General features: G+C 35.3%; 2 protein-coding genes across 2 annotated transcripts; one reads left to right on the forward strand and one right to left on the reverse strand.

The window, feature by feature from the left end:
- Positions 1-74: 74 nt before the first annotated feature.
- LOC125665722 (dephospho-CoA kinase domain-containing protein-like) lies at positions 75-9,117 on the reverse strand. Its single transcript, XM_048898514.2, has 4 exons — positions 8,937-9,117; positions 6,709-6,912; positions 3,512-3,599; positions 75-385 (listed from the first exon to the last, which is right to left on the reverse strand). Exons 1-4 carry the CDS (start codon positions 9,049-9,051, stop codon positions 100-102), a joined length of 693 nt encoding a protein of 230 aa, XP_048754471.1. The 5' UTR covers positions 9,052-9,117; the 3' UTR covers positions 75-99.
- Positions 9,118-9,338: 221 nt separating this feature from the next.
- Positions 9,339-16,036, forward strand: LOC125665721 (RNA-binding protein 48-like). The gene is made up of 5 exons (XM_048898513.2): positions 9,339-9,450; positions 11,696-11,889; positions 12,728-12,873; positions 14,494-15,248; positions 15,941-16,036. The coding sequence occupies exons 1-5, from the start codon at positions 9,343-9,345 to the stop codon at positions 16,019-16,021; spliced, it is 1,284 nt and encodes a 427-aa protein (XP_048754470.2). The 5' UTR covers positions 9,339-9,342; the 3' UTR covers positions 16,022-16,036.
- Positions 16,037-18,498: the final 2,462 nt, after the last annotated feature.

Raw genomic sequence — 18,498 nt, forward strand, 5'->3', positions numbered from 1 at the left:
ATTAATGTGTATCCTTTAGCGAGGTTGACTCTGAAATTAATTATGAATTATCACCAATCATAAAGAATATATACTGAATTTAATATCAAAGATTTATTGCTACCTAAATATCAATTTCACAACATAAATTGTCAGTCCAATCACTGATCCAGCACATACGGCTAGCAGAACACGAACTTTCCAGTACAGAAGACTCTGAGACAACTGTTTATGAAACTTTACAGTCTGGTGATATGTGCTTTCGATATCATTAGTATTGTCAATGATATGAGTACACAGCCTGCACTTTTCGGACAAAGGCATTTGAGCTCTGATCCTAATTTCAGCGGCTTCCCGTGAGTAATTATTTCTCTTCATTAGTCTCTGTAGTTGCTGTTCCTCTGAGCTATGAAAAGGAGAAAACCGTATTATACATTTATAAACTCAATCCAGATGACTCAGGGTATAAAAGAACTGCGAACGATAGTACATGTATTGTTTCGCCGTCTAACCTCTGGTCAATTTCTAAAAGTTATAATTTTTAAATAATTTTTTTAAAATGTCAATATTGATATTTATACGAATTTTCAAAAAGTTGATATATTTAACTAAACAAAGAGTGATAACTCTATAATTTGGGTTAAAATCGCGTATTACACTATTAAAATCAATGAAAAACGGAAAATATTTATAGAACATCTGCCCCCCCCCCCCCCCCCCCCCCGGACGTGAGCCACAAATCCTTTTTACATGTATCATAAAATTTATCAAATTTTAACCAAAAACTTTTGTTTCACAGGGGGGAAGGGGTTTTTTTACAGACAGCAAAAATGAAGATTAACCATTTTTTACTCAATAATATTAAACAATTTTAAAACAAATTAAATGGGTTATTTATTTATATCAATCAGCATTTTAAAATTAAATTAAAGCCTAATTTCAAGGAAGAGATTTTTCTACCCCCTAATCTAAAGGAGTAGTGATTAAGAGCAATTGATTAATTTGATTTGATTTTGCAGTTTTCCGCCACACCACACTCAACAATTTTTCAGTTATCTGGTGGCGCCCAGTTTTTGTTGGTGGAAGAGAGAACCCAAATACAATGTACCTGGGAAGAGACCACCGACCTTCCGAAAGTAAACTGGGAAACTTTCTCACTTACCGGCGCAAGCGGGATTCGAACCCGCGCCGACCAGAGGTGAGAGGCCATGTGATTTTGAGCGTGATGCTCTAACCACTCGGCCACGGAGGCCCCAATTAATTAATTAACACTGGTATTAAAGTTAATAATCAATTACTAATATCATGTATATTTGATTTACAATTCACAGAATTACATTGTACAGTCAATCTATGTCACAATTTCATTCATACTCGATGTTTAACCGTACGGTAGGTATCAATATTTACACCTTTACCTATTTTGCAAACAACAAACTTCCGGACAATGTACAATAAACCTTTGAAAACGAAGATATTTTAATTTTAATCCTCAGAGTCTATTTGGCTAAATTTCGTACGTAGCAAGGGGGGGGGGGAGTGTCTGACCCCCCCCCCCTTTTTTTTAACCAATATACTTTTCCTCCTATTTATACAATACATACCAAGACCATTAATTACATTAACATACATGTATATTACACGCAAAGTTTGATTGACAGACCCCCCCCCCCCCCATTGTTTGATGGCAACTAGTGAAAGGTGGTGGAAACGTGTCAGGTTGAGCGGAAGAATTGAATCAATGCAGTGAAGGACGTCCTTCCCAAGAGTAAGGAATCTGAGCTTTGGGTTGAATTAGGCCTTTTACTTTTTTCTTTTTTTTTTTTCAAAGAGGGTTTTCTTCCTTGCCAAAAGTTTGACACCCCACACTGAAAAAAAAAAATGAATCCGCGCATACTGTGTGCTATTGTAATTCTGTCAATAGTCAATTTAATGTTTCAGAGGCGGATCCATCGATTTGAAAAGGGGAGGGGTCCAACTGCACTAGGTCATATCAAATCAATCAATAAAAATAAATGTGTGTATCATTCAGTGCTGGTTGATAAAAGACTTGCAATATTTAACTTGTAGATGAAGAAAAAATAATTATCTACAAAAGCATTATAATGATAAAAAAAAAAACTACATAGATGTCCCAGAGAAAGGGGGTCCACCCCCACCCCATCCCCATCTGCCAATGTGTTTAACCTTTAATCTATGTTTGGTAAAGGAGCAGTCACTCTTTATTCTTATGGTTTAGGTTTGATGTTGACAAGGTGCAAGCAAGGCTTGATTCCACAACCCCCTGGTCACAGGTCCAAGTCCTGCTCATACCACACTACCACAGCCATTAAAGATATATACTAAACCCCACCTCATACACGTCCTTACTTTCAAACAGTTGTAACTTCTGTAACCTTAGAAATTACAGTGAACTTTTAAAGTATGATAAACACTATTTCTATTCACAACAAAAGGCCTATGTACCACAGTGCTCACACGAGTCACCTTAGCCCAGTATGCTGTTCTTTAGATATTGTTTGAATTTTTTGCAACTTTTATTCCTATGAAAAATTCTGACCTCATAATGTGTGGCCCCAATCTAGCCATGATAGAATGTCACAAGAAAAAAAAATCAAGGTATAATTTTTTTTAAAGATGTTTCCCTATTTATTCCTATATGAAACTTTGATCCCCTATTGTGGCCCCATCCTACTAATTCTTGATTATCTCCACTTCCAAAAGGGCATGACCCTCCATTTGAACTAACTTGAGTCCTATTTATCTTTGTGGCAAGTTTGGCTGTGAAGAAGAAGTTGTAAATGTTAAAAGTTTATGGACAGACAGACTGATGCTGGACAAAAAGTGATCAGAATAACTCACTTGAGCTTTCAAATCATGTGATCTAAAAAGCTAGAGTTACATCCCTTTTTTAATTCAATTTCTATACAAAAATATATTCAAATTAACAAAACTTCTGCAACATGGCAATTTTTACACCTGTTGAACTGCAGTGATGATAAAATTTCTTCGCAATATCTGTATCCATAATGAGAAAAGGCTCAGGAAAAATTTGACAAACTTTTAGCCCTAAAGTAGGTCAAGGTGCACCAATTAAGCTCAAATGCAAACTGAATCTGTATTTCTTTGAGAGGAAGGTTGTAACTACATTTCAGGGCAATACCTGTATCCATTACAAAAAAAATCTGGAAAATTGTTTGACCTACTTTTAGTCCTAAAGTAGGTCATGGTTGCACCAATCTAGCTGAAATGCAAACCGAACTTGTATTCGCCTGAGAGGAAGCTTGTGACTAAATTTCAGGCCAATATCTATTAATCCACAACAAAAAAAAGGATGGATAACAGTTTGACCTACTTTTAGCCCTAAATTAGGTCACAGTGCAATTCAGCTGAAATGCAAACTGAACTTGTATTCCCCGGAGAGGAAGCTTGTGACTTTTTCAGGGCATTATGTGTATCTACATTACTTTATCACCACTGTAAGACAATGGAGTCTTATCAATTCACAACACTGTCAAAATTGAATTCTTACCAGTTCACTACCACTGTATAACTCATAAATGGAACCATCTTCTTGGATTCAAACAGCAGGGGCAGATCAAGAACAATAAAGTGTTGTCCTGAAAAAGAGATTTCTTAACAGTTCACCACCATTACAACAATGTCAAATTGCTGTCCTGAAACAAGATGTGTTTGTGAAACACAAATGCCCCCGATAATGGCCAATTCCGAAGATGGCCAAGGTCACAAGGACAAATATCTTGGTACCAGTAGAAAGATCTTGTCACAAGAAATGCTCATGTACAATATGAAAGATCTAATATTTACCATTTAGAAGTTATGACCAATGTAAAAAAAAAAAATGCAAGTAGGTCATATGTCAAGGTCAAAAGGTTTAGTACCAACGGAAAGGTCTTGTCACAAGGAATACTCATGTGAAATATCAAAGCTCTATCACTTACTGTTCAAAAGTAAGGTTAAAATGTTCAAATAGTAGGTCAAACTCCAAGGTCAAGGTCACTGGGTCAAAAATGTTGGTGCCCACGGAAAGGTCTTGTCATAAGGAATACTCATGTGAAATATCATAGCTCTATCACTTTCTGTTCGAAAGTTATTAGAAAGGTTAAAGTTTTCAAAAAGTAGGTCAAACTCCAAGGTCAAGGTCACAGGGTAAAAAATGTCGGTACCCATGGAAAGGTCTTGTTAGCAAGGTTAAAGTTTCAGACAGAATGATAGGATTACAGAGTGACAGACAGGACAAAAACAATATGCCCCCTGATCTTCGATCTCGGGGGCATAAAAAGAGATTTCTTAACAGTTCACCACCATTAAACAATGTCAAATTGCTGTCCTGAAAAAGAGATTATCTTTGGAAGTTGAAAAGCAGAAGGTCTACACCTTCATTGATACAATTATTGGTGTAATGCCACTCATTCTTTCCATTATAAGTCCAACTGAAAGTGTCCACCTTTGAGCAAAAATTGTTCATTAATTAAAAAAATATTGCACTCTTTTGAACAAAATAGACAATTCAAGCTAATAAACAGGTGAATGGTATAAAACAAAGTCTTTTGGGATAGATGTGGTCTGAGAATAAACTAAGTCTGACACAATTAAGTAGCAAGTCCTTAGCTCTGTCACAAGTTTGAATGACCGTTTAATGACCCTTAAATTTAAATCCAATTAAGAAGCACAGAATACATCGTTAGCATCCAAATTGAACTTTGTTAAACTAGTTAGTCCACTGTGCTGGCTAGTGCAGTATATACAGAGCATTAAACAGGAATGGAAAATCCAAGAATGACACACCATTCCTAATTTCAAGAGGCATTGTTATGAAATATTATAAACCATTTTTAAAGGTACCTACATGTACATGTATACTGGTATACTGGATAATGTTTTTATGATTAATAAGATTTTAGGTTTCCACACTAATATGGTTTAAATATAGCATTCTAATAACTTATGCAATGTAAACTATTTGATTTCATCCCAATTGAAAGAAATGGGTCAAAATTTTAAAAGTTCAGTACTCTCAGACATCTTTGGTCAGCTTTATTTGTATATTGTATATATTGCACAAGGTTGGAAAGAAAACACAGGCATCATTAAGTTTTGACAATGTCATTTTTCGTATATTCATATAAAACTTTCCATGTAACCCCTATGGCCTGATTCTATCCTCGGGGGCATCAATTTCAACAAATTTGAATCTGCACAACCTGAGAATGCTTGCCTATTGACAGGAAGATACCTAAAGACTTTTATCATATATTTCCATGTAAACCATTCACTGTTGATCCCCCATTGGTGGCTCCATCCAACCTCCAGGACTCGCGCATTAAACAAACTTGACTCTGCACTACCTAGTGAGGATGATTGCTTATTCATATGTCTAATCATGCTCATGCTGTTCTTGAGAAAAAGATTCTAAATGTTTTACCCTACATATTCCCATATAAAACTGATTCCATATTGTGTCCCCACCTTATCATAATTAGAAGAAACTTGAATCTGAACTACCTGATGATGCTTGCATATTACTATGACTTCTTAAGGCCCTATTCTTCTTGAGGAGAACGTTCTAAAAGATTTTAAAATTATATACCCCATGTAAAATTTATCCACAAGTGTGGCCCCCCTCCGAAATGATTTGAATAATTTTAAATCTACAGTTAAAAAAGGAAGTTTTCCATAAGTTTTGTCTTTTCTGGCCCAATGGTTCTTGAGAAATTTTTTTTAAAAAGATACCACCGTATTTTCACTATTTCTTAATTATCTCCCCTTTGATATTGGTGTAACCCTTGATGTGAACAACTGTAAATCTCATTTACCCCAGGATGCTTTATGACAAGTTTGATAGAAATTGATCCATTGGTTCTGGAGAAGGAGTAAATAATGTGTAAAGTTTAGAGAGGAGTAGACAGACAGATCGACAGACTGAGAGATCCCTGGCAACAGGTGATCATACACAGCTCTATAATTAACCTTACAGCACTTTAGTGTTTGTGATTAATCATGGCCTTGCTGTTCATGAAAAACTTCTTTCCCTATATATTCTAGCGATATAAAACTTTGTTCCCCTATTGTGGCCCCACCCACCCTCCCACAGCCATGATTTCTACATTTACCTGAGAATTCTTGCATTTATAAATACATGTATGTCCATTTTCGCTATTTCAGGGTAGTTTATTGAAAAGGAAAGTAGACTTTAAAGTAATTTCATGATAATCATTAATCATGTAAAATTCAATTATAGCTTACAGACTTCACCTCATTATAGTTGAACTTCAGTATCTCAAACATCGATATCTGAGGTTGACGACTGTAAATGAAACAACATTAAAGGTATGTCCTTGCTATTATAATAATTGATCTGCAAATAGAGTAGTCAGAATAAATTCAGTTTCATTTATTGCTGACATTAAGTAGCATACTGTATAAGTGGAATTTTTAGCAAGACACAAATTCAGTTATTTTCCCATAAAAATTGGTACATATATTAAAGCAAGAGCTAATTTTAGCGAAATTTTAATTCCAAGAAAGATATTTTATTACCTACAATATGGAATAAATTGTAAATAGCGATCTTCAATTTTAGCAATCTCAGCACCCTCGCTAATAATGCCAAAATTAAATCCTTGTTAAAAATTCTGCTTATACGGTAAATTCAGTTTCATTCGTTGCTGACATTAAGCTGAAGTACTATAGAACTATAAATCTTACCAAGAAGAAAGTTTTTCATGACTTTCCATGCAATAGCTTTGTAAATTTCAGGATGTGTAATGGAGTTGAGAATTTTCCTCTTTTCTGCATCATTGAATATGATTTGTCCTAGTTTTTCTCGATTCAGTTCCCCATTTGGTTGGAAAACATCATTCCCAAAATTTTTTTGAATTTTTTTCCATCCTTGTGTTCCTGGCAATACAACTGAAAAAAAAACAACCCAGCTTACTTTATCTCTGTGATATGGTCATCTTTACAGTCGTCTCATATTTCATCCTTAGAGTTAGACCTCCCATAATTCATTACTAATTAACATTAAATAACAAGTTTGACAGCAAATAGCATTGAACCAATCAAGAGTAAAAAAATAGATCATGACTTTTTATAAAATTCATCACCATTAACAGACCATTTATGTTTTATGTGTTCGAATGCCTATAAAATACAAGGAAAATTTGTTCCTCTGCATATACCACCGTGAGGAACAGTCTGATTAAAATCAGATCTTTGATACGCTCAGTTTATATTGTTATGTCGCTACACAAAGGATGTCTTCAGATCTTTGTGTAGTGACATAACAATAACGGAGCGGATCAAAGATCTGACTTTAGTCAGATTGCCTTCAGGAATGGAAAGGTGAAACTGCCTGCCAGATCTAGGAGTGAACATGGGCTATGGTGTGTTTTAACTAGAGGTGAGGATTTAAGGGGGAGGAGTGTGACAGCCTGACAAGTTCAATCACCAGAGTCAAATAAATCTGTTGGTACAGCATCTTATTAAAGACTTAGGGGCCCTACAATGGAATTCAAGTTCCAATTTGGTCCATAGCTTTCTCCTTTCCTGATAATGGACTTGACGGGAAATTTAGTAAATTAATTTCTCACATTATCACCAGTGTGAGATCGACTTTGCCCATGTGAGACAGTCATGTGAGATTTTTCTGTCTCACACTGCTGCGACGTTATTTGATTCTGACGTCATATATTTTCTGCGATATACGTTACAAAGTGAAGATTTACATTACAAGGTGAAGTAAAATATTTTGCATTGTTTTCTTTACATTTTAATGTAGTATAGCTTTCTGGTGGACAACCTTGAGTTTTTTAGTGTAAACCATTTTCAGGGATGCTCTTTCTGCTTATCTAGTTAGTTTTTGCATCGAAGTTCAAATGAGGATTTTGATAATTTAGAATTTTCTCAAAACTCCTAAATTTATGCACTAAACTGTAGGTAAAATGTGAGAAAAATAATCCTTCATTATTTACTCGTGTGGGATAGGGAAATTCCACCTCTGGAACAAGATTCGCTGTCTAGAACTCGGCAAAGCCTCGTCCTAGACTGCGAATCTTGTCCCCTCGGTGGAATTTCCCTATCCCACACTTGTACTAATGAAGGATTCTATTAATATCAGTGATACGAAAAGGTGAAGATAGCGAACAGTGATCAATCTAATAACTCCTATAAGGAATACCAAATTAAGAGTTGGGCAAATATGGACCTCTAGGCACACCAGAGGTGGGATTCGGGTGCCTGGAAGCTTGACCGGTCATACCCGCCATGAGCCCTACATCTCGATAAGGTAGACAGAACGATCTGCAGTTAAAATCAGTGTGTAAAAAATGGCCTAACAATTGGTTTGAAACATGTCAGACGTACAGCATTTGACCCCAATGGCAAACTAGATTGTTTTAGCAATCATAGAATTTGCGAAATACTGAATTTAAACGAGACTGTTGAAACCCCTGTATAACATCAACTTCTTTGTCAGTAGCTTGCCTCGATTTAAATACTGATCATACGCAGAACAAGCTTTTGCATATCGAATCAGCTGAGAGACATATACACCACATGCATGTTAAATAATGAAAGATTGCTACATAAACCAACTTAATCAAGCTAGCCTATTTCAAATAGCTTTATAAAGCTATACAGCTTAATAAAGCTATATAACTAAATCAAGAGATTGTGCTGGACCTGATAAAATTAGGCCTAATACAGGGGCTCGGTTGTCAGATATTGAAGTTTTGTCATATCATACACCTTTCTATAAACGACGAAAAAAGTGGATTTTAATGATGGGTTTTATTTATATAATTTATTATTCGGACACAAGTAATGCAAAACTTCAATTTATTATTCGGGAACAACTTCAATATCTGACACCCGAGCCCCCGTGGCCTAATATGGGAAGTTGACGATGGAGAGCTATTCATCTATGCCTACAATACCTTCCCTGGCTACTTCGTCAGCATCAATCACAGTACAGCCCAGTTCATCCTTTAATATCTTAGCCACCGAAGTTTTACCCGAGGCAATGCCTCCTGTCAACCCCACTAAAAACATCACTGCCAACACGGGCACACGTCGTACACCGGAAGTTATTGGTCTACTTTCATTTTATTGGCATTGTTTATATTATAGACTGGATATAAGAGTTGATTTCTAAGTATAGTTAAACTACAGGTTTTGCCTCTTTTCAGACTAAAATATAGGTTTATGTAGAACTTATGTTCTGAAGTATTTCTATGAGACTGCAAAAATATTTACTAAGTATACACCTTCCACAAAAACGTTAGAAGTAAATAAAAAAAAAAAATATCATTCCAGTCTCTTTTCTATTTCATGTTTTACATTATGACAAAAATGGCTGCACCCATGACAGTGCCATCGCATCATATCAAAAGAGATGTTGCTCCAAATAGGCCTGCTTACAGAGAAGGTAGATTCCCAAAGGCTACGAAAGTGAGTAGTTTAGCTGTTTAATAAACATAGTATAAGACTCTGCACTGTCTTTAATTGTCGAGGAACGTACTAAATAGTAGATTTAACAGGTACATGTTGGGAACACTTCCCCTATATAAACGAGACATTCTCGCTAAAACGCGATTATCCCTCTTTAGCGAGAGAGTAAACATTACCATAAACAAATGTTTTTGCGTCTTTATTGAAAATAATAGCAAATTCCGTGCAACGCTGAATAAGTGCGACACATACTCAACTAATCCGAGATTCCTCTGACTTTTATTGTGAGATGTATGGGGGAGAGTCAGACTGGACTCCATATTGTAAAGTACATCTTTAAATCGCGGATCTATCTTCCAAGACGCGAGCATTCAGTAAAGGAATGAGTCTTCTACAACTTAATCATCACATTTAAACGGCCCTAACACCAAGAAATGAAGCATCACTTTGAATTTGGTCACCTCCTTGCCATTTGATTTCTTTACGCATCATACGTCAACACACAAACACGGTGATCGGGCCGTTTAAACGAGAATAGCATCGTAGTGGTGATGGCTGAATCCTCGCGTCTCAGAAGTTAGATCCGCGAAATAAAGTTGTAAAAGGTAGGCAGAGTCACAACACCAGCTGGTGTTGCTGAATTCCCACTTTTCAATACAGCCTCCGCTCTGAATCCCCCCCCCCCCCCCCTCTCCATGTCAAAATATAAAAGCAGGGTTTAGAGTCAGAGGAATCTTGGATTAATAGCCTACATACCCAAGCACCACGCTGTCACTTGAAAAAATAAAAGATTTTAAATAGAATCTTTAATTTAGTACAAGTGTGGGATAGGGAAATTCAACTGAGGGGACAAGATTTGCAGTCATGCAAGGACAAGGCTTTGCCAAGTCCTAGACAGCATATCTTGTTCCAGAGATAGAATTTCCTTATCCTACATGTGTGGATAATTAATGAAGGATTATTTTTCTCACATTTTACCCACAGTTTAGTACATAAATTCAAGAGCTTTGAAAAAATTTAAATGATCAAAATCCTCATTTGAACCTCAATGCAAAAACTAATCAGACAGCCAGAAAGAGCATACCCGAAAGTGGTTTACACTTTAAGTGTAAACTAAAAAACCCAAGGCTGTCCACAAGAAAGCTATATCAAATTGTAATTTAAAGAAAACAATACAAAATATTTTACTTTACCATGTAACGTACGTACATCATAGAAAATATATGAAGTCACAATCAATGGCATTACAGCAGTGTGAGACAGAAAATTCTCACATGATCACCAGTGTGTGATCGACTTTACCCATGTGAGACAGAAAAATCTCACATGGTCACCAGTGTGTGATCAACTTTACCCATGTGAGACAGCCATGTGAGATTTTTCTGTCTAACATTATCACCAGTGTGTGATCGACTTTATCCATGTGAGACAGCCATGTGAGATTTTTCTGTCTCACATTATCACCAGTGTGTGATCAACTTTACCCATGTGAGACAGCCATGTGAGATTTTTCTGTCTCACATTATCACCAGTGTGAGATCGACTTTACCCATGTGAGACAGCCATGTGAGATTTTTCTGTCTCACATTATCACCAGTGTGTGATCAACTTTACCCATGTGAGACAGCCATGTGAGATTTTTCTGTCTTACATTATCACCAGTGTGTGATCAACTTTACCCATGTGAGACAGCCATGTCTGATTTTTCTGCGACATGATTTGATTGTGACGTTATATATTTTCTATGATTTACATTACATGGTGAAGTAAAATAGCTTTTAATTAAGTCATTATAAAATGAATAATCATGTACATTGTAATACAAACAAAGCTAGGGATTCATGGTCCAGTTTTAAATCCTGGTTTGACCTACATTTTCTCACTTTCTGTAACAATTGACACTGTTACTTGCATCTTGAACAGACAAGTGAAAATTCCTGCCAAAAGGGAACCAGTTTGTTTGTCTTTGTCAGTTTGTGGGAAATACATTTAATGTGGAGGAATGTTCTTGTGCAGCAGTCAGACATTTTGTAGTTGGTAGCACACCTGACTGGAAATTTAAGGAGCCCGGACTTAATTGATAGCATTTTCTCCTTTCTAATTAATACAAATACACTGTACATTTATCTATGACACCGTGAAAGTAGACTTGGGATGAGATTTTAATTGTTAACTTTAATGGCTAACAATCATCAATACATTTCTGGTATATGTACTAAATAAAAACTATCACATTAATTTTTAGGTGTACACAGTCAATCAAGAGTCGGTGTACTTGATTGTGCAAGGAGTACCAGCTTTGGGAACCAGTCAAGACCTAATTAAATTATTTGCTGTGTATGGAGCTATTGAAGAATATAGAATTCTAGATGAATATCCAACATCTGACAAGTACACGGATGTCTATCTCATCAAGTTCCAGAAAATTCAAGCAGCAAGGTGTGCATTAATTAGTAACAGTAGTCTGTAATTTGATTTTTAAACTAAATGCATTACATGTAAAAGGTTTGTATTAGTGTGTCCTAAAGTTTATGAGTTGTAAAGATTGTACAGAGTCCATTTATTTGCTGATAAACTACCAAAGTTAATTGCTTTCTCATTAGGCCTATAAAAATTAATCTGCAGTCTCTAAGGCTAAAAATTTCAACATTAAATGAGACAGACAGATTTCTTTATAGTCAAGATGTGTTATAGTACGGCGATGTGTGTATGTCCCTCCGTTTAGGATTATCTGTTTCCATTTTCATTTCTCTGTCACATATCGAGCTAATTTAAACTTTCTGTGCATCTTCTTTGGGGATTATTCCAGAATTTGATCTCATTTTGATCTCCCTTGCTGGAGTTTTGCAACTTTATTTGTCAAGTTAAATGTGGAGGGTACAGGATGAGGATTTGTCTGTTTAACTTATCCCACAGTTTTTAAGTGAGGACCTTCCTGTTTTAGAAAGTTTTTGTATGGGTATTGAATATATACATGTGGCATCCTGAGATTTTCAATATTCTTTAATGTTTGAGACAAGTTGTTGAACTTTAGTTAAATTTGAGGGATATTACAAAATCAGTACAATTGGTTTGACTATTTAACTCCTTTCACAGTTTTCAAGTTTTATGACCTTTGTTTTTATCTAAATTATATCTGAAAATATTTCATCTGTAAAGTTTATTCCCTGTCAATTACAATCATGCTGCAATTCTTAAAACACTTATACTGAGTGGCCAAAAAAATGGGCAAATGTTGCATGTTTCTTTCTTCATGAAGAGGTTGTGATTTTTGCAGGTTTTCCAAAAGGAAACTCGATGATTATTCATTGTATGGAGGTGTGTTGCACATCAGTTATGCTCCAGAATTTGAGAGTGTTGAAGAAACGCGACAAAAGTTACAAGAGAGAAGAAGGACATTGGCATCCAGGATTAGGATCTTAGGTAAGGACATCAGTTTGTTCGATTCATGGACATTGTTAAAGTCAGTTCTAAGGGCAAATTACAGCCAAACACAAAGCCAATAGTTAGGACAAATTACAGACAAAGTCAATAGTTAGGACAAATTACAGACAAAGTCAATAGTTAGGACAAATTACAGACAAAGTCAATAGTTAGGACAAATTACAGACAAAGTCAATAGTTAGGACAAATTACAGACAAAGTCAATAGTTAGGACAAATTACAGACAAAGTCAATAGTTAGGACAAATTACAGACAAAGTCAATAGTTAGGACAAATTACAGACAAAGTCAATAGTTAGGACAAATTACAAACAAAGTCAATAGTTAGGACAAATTACAGACAAAGTCAATAGTTAGGACAAATTACAAACAAACACAAAGTCAATAGTTAGGACAAATTACAGACAAACACAAAGTCAATAGTTAGGACAAATTACAGACAAAGTCAATAGTTTGGACAAATTACAAACAAACACAAAGTCAATAGTTAGGACAAATTATAGAAAAAGTCAATAGTTAGGACAAATTACAGACAAAGTCAATAGTTAGGACAAATTACAAACAAACACAAAGTCAATAGTTAGGACAAATTACAGACAAAGTCAATAGTTAGGACAAATTACAGACAAACACAAAGTCAATAGTTAGGACAAATTACAGACAAAGTCAATAGTTTGGACAAATTACAAACAAACACAAAGTCAATAGTTAGGACAAATTATAGAAAAAGTCAATAGTTAGGACAAATTACAGACAAAGTCAATAGTTAGGACAAATTACAAACAAACACAAAGTCAATAGTTAGGGCAAATTACAGACAAAGTCAATAGTTAGGACAAATTACAGACAAACACAAAGTCAATAGTTAGGACAAATTACAGACAAAGTCAATAGTTTGGACAAATTACAAACAAACACAAAGTCAATAGTTAGGACAAATTATAGAAAAAGTCAATAGTTAGGACAAATTACAAACACAAAGTCAATAGTTAGGACAAATTACAGACAAAGTCAATAGTTAGGATAAATTATAGAAAAAGTCAATAGTTAGGACAAATTACAAACAAAGTCAATAGTTAGGACAAATTACAGACAAAGTCAATAGTTAGGACAAATTACAGACAAAGTCAATAGTTAGGACATATTATAGACAAAGTCAATAGTTAGGACAAATTATAGACAAAGTCAATAGTTAGGGCAAATTATAGACAAAGTCAATAGTTAGGACAAATTATAGAAAAAGTCAATAGTTAGGACAAATTACACACAAAGTCAATAGTTAGGGCAAATTATAGACAAAGTCAATAGTTAGGACAAATTACAGACAAACACAAAGTCAATAGTTAGGACAAATTACAGACAAAGTCAATAGTTAGGGCAAATGACAGACAAAGTCAATAGTTAGGACAAATTATAGACAAAGTCAATAGTTAGGGCAAATTACAGACAAAGTCAATAGTTAGGGCAAATTACAAACACAATTAATGCCAATAGTTAGATCAATATGATCATGTTGCATGTAATACAGGTATACTTTATTATTATTAATTCTTATACATGTACATGTAAATCCTAACTATGCATTTTCTTGTTAACACAGATGCTGAAACACAGAAGAAAAATACTGGAAAAGATGGACCTGCAGCTGAAATAGATCACCATGACACCCCACAAATCCAAGATACGAAAGCCAGAATTTCTGAAAATACTGAATTACCTTTTAATCCTGATTCAAGCTCACAGGTTTCACAGATATGTTTACAAACAGATTCTGATTATCAGGTCACACAGCCAGAGCAGTGCTATCACATTCCTCCCCCACCCAAACAAGATTATGGTTCCAAATTTTCCAGTGCCTTGCAGTCAAAGAGGATCTATGAATATGCCAGAGTCCCGTCTTCTCATGCTACTTTACCCAGAGAGATAAATGAAGATCATAGAGAACCTGTTAGGAAGGAATATGATGGCAATGACTATAAACAACAAACAATGAGAAATAATTCAAAAGTGGATATTCAACAAAATGTACCCTGTGAATCAAAACCGTGTGATGAAACTGAGAAACAGAGTGAAGTTAGAACTGTGAATGGATTGATTGTGAAAAATATTCCACAACAGAGATCCACCCCTAAATTTATACCAAGACAAACTCTGAACATCGTCAAAACTCAACTGAAGCCGAGCACAGAGGACGGTATAACCCAGGACCCTCTCAGGTCAGAATTACAAAGGAATGCATTTCTGCTTGGAAAGAAACATGGACCTGAGACAAGGGGTGAGAGGAGGGCAGAGGTCAGCGCAGAGGACAAGTCTATGAACAACACTGTCTCACAAATCAGGAAAAGGGTTCAAAAGGTATCAGTTCGTGTGTGGTATTTACACAGACCTTCTGAACTTACGGGTACCCTTGATATGTATGATAGAAAAAGGCGTGTTTACAAATCTTATTACTGGGTACTCTATTCTGACAATTTTAAAAAATTAAATAAATTTTATAACATTTACATTTCAAATGCTTTGACCGATATCTTAGCCAATTGAAATAATAAGCATTTTTCATGAATGTGAATGATGTGCATATCAATCTTGATTTATACCATGTAGTAGGGCTATCTTGATGGCTGGGAATATTCTGAAAAGAAATTAATTAAAAGTAAAATGTAAATATGAAAAATAAATTTCATTTTTGAAAATGCACGAAGGTATAAACAGCCACACCTCAAGCCAGCTTAATTTTCATGAAAAGCCATCACTCTACAGGAGGTATGTTGTATGCTGGCATAAAGTGTCGCATGCAATTCAGGCTTTCATGTATTTTCAAAAATGAAATTTATTTCTTAAATGTGTGATACAGTGATTCAATCATACTGCTTCTACACAAATGGTGTTCAGAGGGTCTGTGTAGTATTTTACAATTGAATTTCAGATTCCCACAGCTATGACTTTTAAGTTTACAACTGTATATATAGAATGTGGTAATTTCAGTTTCATATTTCAGTAGGGTTTTAGAGATTTCGTTGATAATAATTTATCAATTTGTTTTGCAGGTTTTTGAGCCCAGTATATATGAAAAGAAAGAAAAACAGAAGAAACCAAATGAAACAAATGAAGAAAATACACTGAAATAAATTAAAGGAAATGTGTTCAGATTTTTGTGGTTATTTTGGAACTCATAAAATTTATTGTTTCACACTGAAGGCAGAGTGAGATTGGTGTGGTATTTAGAATGTGTGCTGAAAACTTGAATTGTGTCATAGTGCGTTGATCTTAGCCTTACTTTAATTCAAACAGAAAACCTTGTGGAGAATTTCAATATACATTAACTCATAGGGGTGGAGCTTAGCTGTACAATAACATCTAGGGGCGGAGCTTAGCTGTGCAATAACTTCTAGGGGCGGAACTTAACTGTGCAATAACTTCTAGGGGCGGAGCTTAGCTGTGCAATAACATCCACGGAACCGAAGTACAACTTCTCAATTACAAACATATAGAAAAGCAACAATTTTGTAACATTTATTCAATGATGAAAACATAAGAAATGCAGCATTTGATTAGATTAAGCAAAATTTACGTGTTTAATTAACACATATTTAATGATTCTCAATTGCAAAATGCACGTGTTGTATGTAGCTGACGATCTGCAATATACAGTACTTTTGTGCCCAACCCATCATCAACGTTGTTTGGTTTTTTTTTCATTATCCATTACCGTGCATATTTGAGATGTAACTTAAAGTCATCCAAATCTTAAGTCAGCGTCACTGATCTCCACATCGAATGTAGCGTGTAATTTTGCAATGTTATTTGGAATATTCATGACACAAGATATTTACGGATTCTTTTGTTTTACACAAATTTATTGTACAGAGGGGCGTGACAATATCGCGCATACAAACGAAAGATTGATTGATTGAATATTGTTTTACGTCCCTCTCGAGAATATTTCACTCATTTGGAGACGACACCACTGCCGGTGAAGGGCTGCAAAATTTAGGCCTATGATTGGCGCTTATGGCCCTTGAGCAGGGGGGATCTTTAATATGACTTTATCGTGCCACACCTACTGTGACAAGGGACTTCGGTTTTTGCGGTCTCATCCGAAGGACCGCCCCATTTAATCGCCTTCTACGACAAGCTAGGGGTATTGAGGACCTATGCTAACCCGGATCCCCACGGGAAGAAAGTACTGTAAATATACATACCGATAATAAAAAATGATTTGATATTTATAATGTTTCATTAATTTCATATGGATATGATATGAAAGGATTGCAACAAATCTAGAGAGCTTTTACTTTTTGCAAAATGTTTTACCAGGTGGATGGAGATCAGCGAAAGTCGGTATATGCGTTTTGAAAAAAAAAATGGCGTGAGGAAAGTAGTACACTACAAAGCTGAATAATTCCAATGTTATTTATTACAATTGTTTTGATTGGACAAAAATAAAGCTGAACAAGAGTTTACACATCAATAAATCCGAAAACGCGATGTATTCATACACGCCTGAAAACAAATAACATAGTGCGGGGAAACTATTCAAATTTTTGCAATTGTTAATAAAGTGAATGAATTGGAATTATAAGAATCAAACATTCTTTTTGAAGAATTTATCGATGTGTAAACTCCGGACATTTTACTCATAAACTTTACATAAAAGTGCTTCGCACTTTTATTCAGTTTGTGAGTAAAATGTCCGCGGAGTTTACACATCGATGAATTCTTCAAAAAGAATGTTTAATCCTATAATAACTATGGCTTCTGAGTATGAATTACATGTATGATAAACCACCATGCTCAGTTACGTAGAGACCCTTTGGAATTTTCCATGGGAATAAAGATTGAAAAAATAAAAATCGCAACAGCAAGGCCACGGGCTTATTCTTGCAAAATGTTTTACCAGGAGAAATGGAGATAGGTGAATTTGTCAGTAGACGTATTTTGAGAAATTGTGTATCGAAAGTAATTATCTGTGCAACGCTCCACGACAGTAGCTTTCGGGATAGAAAATTGGGATAAACCATCCTAATGTTTCTCCCAAAGAGCTAAGCATAAAGTAAACCATGATTAGACAGTGCACATATCGTGTAAGGAGTATCAGATAATGACCAGTACTCGCTGCTTTCTGATAGGCTCTAGGAATCGTGCGAAAGCTTGTGATCAGGTGCTTCATCTTTGGGAGTCAGATTATCATCGTTTTAGAAAATGTACGAATTTATGATACCATACCAGTACGTGTCCTAATTTCTTGTTATGTCAATTGTTTATGTGTATACATGATAGAGCAATAGCTTACCACGACTTGGATGTTTTGTCGGTCTGCCTAAAGTCGGCGATCGCTGAGTTACTGCGTTAGTACGACAGTCCCAACTAATTTACTGTTTTAATAGGTCATTCCCCACTATTTTACTGTGTTAGTACGTCAGTCCCTACTATTTTCCTGCTTTTTAAATAGGTAGTCCCTACCATTTTCTTGCTTTTTAAATAGGTAGTCCCTACTAATTTACTGCGTTAAGTAGGTAAGCCCTTACTTCTATAGGTATCACACCGCTAATTATTTTCACTATATATTACTATAGACGAAAAAAAAAATCATTAAAAATCAGTT

The sequence above is a fragment of the Ostrea edulis genome, chromosome 10 (assembly GCF_947568905.1).
Source record: "Ostrea edulis chromosome 10, xbOstEdul1.1, whole genome shotgun sequence".
NCBI classification, from domain to species: domain Eukaryota; kingdom Metazoa; phylum Mollusca; class Bivalvia; order Ostreida; family Ostreidae; genus Ostrea; species Ostrea edulis.

Excerpts from the sequence above, each read along its gene's own strand:
- LOC125665722 (XM_048898514.2), bottom strand. The coding sequence starts at position 9,051 with ATGTTTTTAGTGGGGTTGACAGGAGGCATTGCCTCGGGTAAAACTTCG. Across the intron at positions 6,913-8,936 it reads TGACGAAGTAGCCAGGGAAG|TTGTATTGCCAGGAACACAA; the intron begins GTATTGTAGGCA and ends TTTTTTTTTCAG. Across the intron at positions 3,600-6,708 it reads CATGAAAAACTTTCTTCTTG|GACAACACTTTATTGTTCTT; the intron begins GTAAGATTTATA and ends TCTCTTTTTCAG.
- LOC125665721 (XM_048898513.2), top strand. The coding sequence starts at position 9,343 with ATGACAAAAATGGCTGCACCCATGACAGTGCCATCGCATCATATCAAA. Across the intron at positions 12,874-14,493 it reads ATCCAGGATTAGGATCTTAG|ATGCTGAAACACAGAAGAAA; the intron begins GTAAGGACATCA and ends TTGTTAACACAG. Across the intron at positions 15,249-15,940 it reads TCAGGAAAAGGGTTCAAAAG|GTTTTTGAGCCCAGTATATA; the intron begins GTATCAGTTCGT and ends TTTGTTTTGCAG.